Source organism: Myotis brandtii, unplaced genomic scaffold (assembly GCF_000412655.1).
Source record: "Myotis brandtii unplaced genomic scaffold, ASM41265v1 scaffold190, whole genome shotgun sequence".
Taxonomy (NCBI): Eukaryota; Metazoa; Chordata; class Mammalia; order Chiroptera; family Vespertilionidae; genus Myotis; species Myotis brandtii.
Genome location: NW_005357076.1, coordinates 4,948,701 through 4,954,841, shown reverse-complemented (window position 1 = coordinate 4,954,841; position 6,141 = coordinate 4,948,701). Strand labels below are relative to the sequence as shown.

General features: G+C 37.3%; 1 protein-coding gene across 5 annotated transcripts in view; it reads right to left on the bottom strand.

Annotated features, from left to right (window-relative positions):
- ECD (ecdysoneless homolog (Drosophila)) overlaps nucleotides 1–6,141 on the bottom strand; it is a 27,395-nt gene that overhangs the window by 13,897 nt on the left and 7,357 nt on the right. For all 5 annotated transcript variants that reach the window (XM_014538388.1, XM_014538385.1, XM_014538386.1 and 2 more), the window contains exons 4-8: nucleotides 5,750–5,837; nucleotides 5,485–5,663; nucleotides 3,707–3,899; nucleotides 2,225–2,353; nucleotides 458–586 (exon numbers count right to left, since the gene is read on the bottom strand). In XM_014538388.1, coding sequence (XP_014393874.1) covers nucleotides 458–586; nucleotides 2,225–2,353; nucleotides 3,707–3,899; nucleotides 5,485–5,663; nucleotides 5,750–5,837 — 718 coding nt within the window. The remainder of the gene's footprint in view (nucleotides 1–457; nucleotides 587–2,224; nucleotides 2,354–3,706; nucleotides 3,900–5,484; nucleotides 5,664–5,749; nucleotides 5,838–6,141) is intronic.

Sequence of the window (6,141 nt, the reverse complement as noted above, 5' to 3'; positions counted from 1 at the left end):
GTATTAATTTCACTATACTCTCAACAACACTGAACACCACTCATATCCTTTTTTACCTACATGAAAACAGTCTTTATTATTGTGCTCACATGCATATATTTACTACTGTGAGAGTGAATATGTTAAAATAAATTTACTAGTTGGTTTTTTGTAATTTCTTAAATCCCTATCTTTGCTAATTTTGCTATTTGGTGTCTTCATGTTTGCTTTACAGATCTGTGACAATCGTTCATCTGATACAAATAATAACTTTTATCACTTTAGAGAAATGTTATTAATTTCTCTAATACTGGCAACGATTCATAGACACCCCATCATTACCACTGTATTAGACTGGTTCCTTTAAATTCTAGCTCCCATAATTATGTTCCATATTAAACTTGGACCATAGGACTTTGAATCACTGGCTTGATTTTCCGTGAATAGTACAATTTAAAAATGCATTGCAAAGTCCTACCTTAAAGTAATCGTTCTTTTTCAGACTGTCAAGGAAGCCAGCCCAGAGTGGTGAGGAAGTCACAGGGGATTTCTTGGAGTCAGTAAAATGTGGGCTACATTTGGAGCACAGAATCTCAAATCCGTGAGCCTAGATCGAACAGACAATATTTTTATTATTAGGTTACTTTCTTTCCCTTTAGACACGCCCAAGAATTAGGTGACTGGACACAAGAACATATGGACATTTATAAAACTTTTTGAAATTTATGAAAAATCCGACTTTATTTCCAAGTTTCTCAATCTCCGTAGATTACTAAAAATTATAGAGGAAAAGTAAGTAATACAAAACAAGACTGTTCTCTTCAAAGAGATTTCTTTTCTTGCTGATGATTAAACTGGAATTTAAATTTGTTTGCTTAAAAAAAGGCTTGCAGGCTTCTTGTCAAACAGAAATTATCAATGAATTGATCATGGTCTCAGACATAATAAAGGGAGAAAAATCACTTCATTTTAAGAATCCTTTCATTAAAAAATATAAATGCACACGGCAAAATAAGTGAGCTTCCCTGGTCACTGCAGAAGAAACGGCTGTGACCAATTTGTTGCACATCACCTCAGAAGTAATCCATGCACTCAAGCGGATAGGGTGTATCTGTGTATGCACATCCTCCTGCTCCATCCCTTTTGTCACTCAAGGGCAACAAACACACTGCTCTAAACCTGCTTTTTCATTTTGTCATATGCCTTGGAGATCATTTTCTATGAGCACACATGAATTTACTCATCTCATTTCATAGACAGACCATAATTTATCTGTTTCCCTACTAATAGACATGTAGGTAGTTCTCAATCTTTGCTACTACAAACAATGTTCTCATGAGTATCCTCAATGTCTTTGTGCACATGTCAAGTATATGGAGGATAGATTTCTAGAAGTGAAAATGCTGAGCAGAAGGGTTTGTGCATTTTAAATGTTGAAGGATACTGACAAATTTTGTTCCAAAACACTGAATCAATTTATATACCCATCAATGTTTGATAGTACTATCTCTTTCTCTATATAGTTTTACTAATCCAGTATCTATTATCAAACTCTTTGATACTTGCCAATCAAATGGTGAAAATACTACTTTGTATGTTTAGTTGGCATTTATTTTATCATATGAGCAAGGGTCAACATGTTTCATGTTTAGATTAAAAATCTGTAGTATTTCCTATTCTCTGGACTATCTTGTTATGTTTCTGAACATTTTTTATTAATTGATTTGTATTTTTTTCATATTAACTTGCAGGAACACTATATATATTAAAGAAATCAGCTTTGTCATTTAAATTGAAAATACAGTATTTTCTCCATGTTTACTTTCTTTTGACTTTACATATGGGTGTTGTTTTATTCACACAGAGAAATGTTTACTTTTTACACAATCAAATTTATCAATCTTTTCTAGCTTACGATTTCAAGTCATGCTTAGAAAGCCTTTCCTACACAGATTATCAAAATTTCAAATTTTATGGTTTCAATTTTTTCATTTAAATACTTGGTCCAATTAGAATTTACTTTGGTACAGGTGTGAGGGAATCAACTTTAATATTCAGACGGCTTCCCAGTAGTCCTATCATCATTTACTGAGTAATCCATTTTTCCTTCTTATTTGAAATGCCATGTTTTACCACATTTTTGCATAAATAGGATATATTTCTAAACTTTATATGCTGTGCCGTCATTCTCTTAAGAGCCCTTATATACACAGGAAGAAAATAAAATTTTCCTGTTCAACTTTACCAGCTTCATGCCCAGTTCATGGGCTCGGTACTGGGGATGAGATGGAGGAGGCAGTCTGTACCCACTCCGCCGGTCTGGCATAAACCTTTGTTGCATCAGCTGTGCATACAGACATTTGGTGAAGGTGACCTAGACATTGAGACACAAAAAGACATAAGTCTTTCCTTAAAATTAAAATTTGAATATTACTTCATAGTTAATAAAAGTAGCTTCATTTATGAGCTTCAAATTCATATGAAATGCAAAGACCCCACCTATTCACTGCCAATATTTCATAGTAGTAGCTTTATTGAGATATAATTCACATGCCGTAAAATGTACCCGCACTGTCTGCTCTTTAGTTATCACTGATGAAACTCTTATTAGTTACTTCATATGGCAATTTTGATGGGTAGAAGATAAAAATAATTCTTTTTTTAAATGATTTTTAAAAAATATATTTTTATTGATTTCAGAGAGGAAGGGAGAGGGAGAGAGAAATAGAAACATCAATGATGAGAGAGAATCATTGATCGGCTGCTTCCTGCATGCCTCCTACCAGGGATCGAGCCCGCAACCACATGTGCCCTGACCAGGAATCCAACCATGACCTCCTGATTCATAGGTTAATGCTCAATCACTGAGCGACACCGGCCAGGCTAACTGAATTTTTTAGGGAGAAAAACATCTAATTAGTATCAATCAGTTGCCTCCATTACACACCCTGACTGGGGATAGAACCTGCAACCTGTTGGTGTATGGGAGAATGCTCCAACCTCCTGATTCATAGGTTAATGCTCAACCACTGAGCGACACCGGCCAGGCTAACTGAATTTTTTTAGAGAGAGAAACATCTAATTAGTATCAATCAGTTGCCTCCCTTACACACCCTGACTGGGGATAGAACCTGCAACCTGGGTATATGCCCTGACTGAGAATCGAACCCGCCACCTTTTGGTGCATGGGATGACACTCCCACCAACTGAGCCACGCCAGCCAGGGCTAAAAAATAATTCTCAATTCTCTAAAAGAAATAAAAAAATTTTTGTTTTGTTTTTTAAAAAATATATTTTTATTCATTTCAGAGAGGAAGGGAGAGGGAGACAGAAACATCAATTATGAGAATTATTGATCGGCTGCCTCCTGCACAGCCCCACTGGGGATTGAGCCTGCAACCCAGGCATATGCCCTGACCAGGAATCAAACTGTGACCTCCTGGTTCATAGGTCAACGCTCAATCACTGAACCACACTGGCCAGGCAAGAAATGAAATGTTTTATGTTATGACAATATGACCAAAAATAGCTAGGAAACATTGGGATATAAAATAGGGAGTCAGGTCTCTTTAAATCTTTCACTGGATGGGAGGAAAGAAAAAGGGGGAAAAAAGCATATTAACTTACAATGAGGAAACAGAATATTTCCATTTTTTTCGAGTGAACAATTAAAATAACATTCAACTCTCCAGTGAGACAAACGAAATGATCAAGGGTGATATCTTACCGATGTCATTATTCGTGTTTCAGGCAAGAATGTCTTGAAAATACGACAGGCTCGCAGGTCAATGGGGTCCCGCAGGTAAAAGGCCTGGACTCCTGCGGCCACCAGTCGGGGGCGCTGCTTTAGCACGGCCACAATGCCAGCTGGGAGGAAGCAGTGAGCTCGATGGAGGGAGGCTTGAATTTTTTCTGGGTATCTGTGACAAGTAACATAATTACTTTTACTTTATAATATGTAAATAACTAGAATTTTTATACCATTTACTTCTCTCTTAACATCTTATCTTGGTTCATCAACTGTGAGATAGAAAGTGACAAAACAGTTAAAGATAAAAATACTGTACAGCCCTAACTGGCTTGGCTCAGTGGATAGAGCGTCGGCCTTCGGACTCAAGGGTCCCAGGTTCGATTCCGGTCAAGGGCATGTACCTTGGTTGGGGACACATCCCCAGGAGGGAGTGTGCAGGAGGCAGCTGATCGATGTTTCTCTCTATCCCTCTCCCTTCCTCTCTGTAGAAAATCAATAAAGTATATTTTATCTTAAAAAAAAAATACTGTATATACTAAAAACTGAAGGAAAGAAGAGAGGAAAAGAGAAAAGTTGGGAGGAAATTGAATATTTAAAAAAAGGACTAAGGAGGTTCAATAAAAACAAAACAAAAACTCTACGATACTTTTTTTTACTTGTTTTTTTTACTCTATTATACTTTAGAACAAGGATAAAATTAAATATTCTTCTTAAAATGGTTCAAAATATACTGAAACAAAGCTAAGTGATTTATTTAAAAATATTTTAAAATTGATTTTTAGAGAGAGGAAGGAAGAGGGAGAGAGAAACATCGATCAGCTGCCTCCTGCATACCCTCTACTGGGGATTGAGCCCACTAGGGCATGTGCCCTGACGGAGAATCGAACCGGCAACCTATGGGTACACAGGATGATGCCCAACCAACCGACCCACACTGGCCAGGGCTAAAAGAAATTTTTAATATTGTTAAGACCTGGTGGCTAAATATTTAATAAGTACTAAAATGTGAATAAATTGCTATGTTATCAGACCTAGGCTTTCTCTTCTGACTAGAAGCTAAAGTGTCCCACACAGGTGAAAGAATTCCACATATAGCCCCAGAACCACTGAAAAAACCTGAACACATTTGCTCCTTTAAGTTTTTATTTCTAAAGCCCTCAAAATTTTAATCTATGGATATAAATAATACTTTCTAAGGTAAATAATGTAAAAATATTCAGACTGGATTATAACACTTTTAAATGGGAATTAAAGGATATATTATTTCTTGATTTTAAATTATCCTATTTAATAAAAGCCTAATATGCAAATTGACTGAACGGCGGAATGACCGGCGGAACGATGCGCACTGACAACCAGGGGACAGACACTCAATGCAGGAGCTGCCCCCAGCCCGCAGGCCCCAGGCCAGCCATGGCTGGTGCCAGCAGGGACCCCCTGATCACCCCGCCAGTTGCCCTGCAGAGGGAGGTGACTGGTGAGTGGGGGGGGGGGCAGCGAGCAGGTAGTGCCAGGCAGGCCAAGGTGGGTGCCAGTGGGGTCCCCCCCCCGATCACCTAGGGAACCTCTCCGTGCACAAATTTCGTGCACTGAGCCTCTAGTTTAAGTATAATTTGGTAGTCAATTTCATGAAGGATGAAGACAGAATGAAAATTAGTATTAATCTAGGTGAAATTCTACATTCAATGAAAGACCTGAACTGCCCTAAAGCATAAGGCTCCTTGACTAGCAATGAAAATGTTATTTTTTTTTACCCTCTGATACGCCTATTCACAGCAGCTCGTACAGATTCTGAAGCCAAAATTTTTTCTGGGTGTGTTGAGATTATATTCAGTGCTTGTGGGATTGTTGGGGGTGTAGTCGGTAACCAGGATACTGCTCCAGGTTTCCTCGGTGCAGGAATAATGCACAGTTCCCCATGGTAGAAAAACACCTGCAAGATATTACATTTTAGTTTTCATACGAGGCACTGTAACATGATTTTATCTCCCTAAGTTTTCCACATTTGTGTATACTTACCCTGTTAGCACTATTATCAGGATCCAGCCATTTAGGGAGATAGTCAGCAGCTTCTATTAACAAGAATTCACCATCATTGTCTTCAATCCTAATGCAAAAAAAGTTCCACTTTTGCATTCATAAAGCGCATATTTGCCAGTAATTATACAGATTTTTTGATTAATATACTTGTTTATTCTAATACACTTTTTCATTCATCTTAGTAAATATCTAGGTATGTACAGTGTGTAGATTGCTATTGTTTAAGCAAATGTTTAAGATATTAAGTTTGTTTTTTTATATATGGAATGCTTCACTGAAAAAGACTATAAGATTGCATGGGGGAGTTGGAGAGAAAATAAGTACACAAATAAATAACAGTAGACAAAAGTATGAAAAAATATACAAAGTAC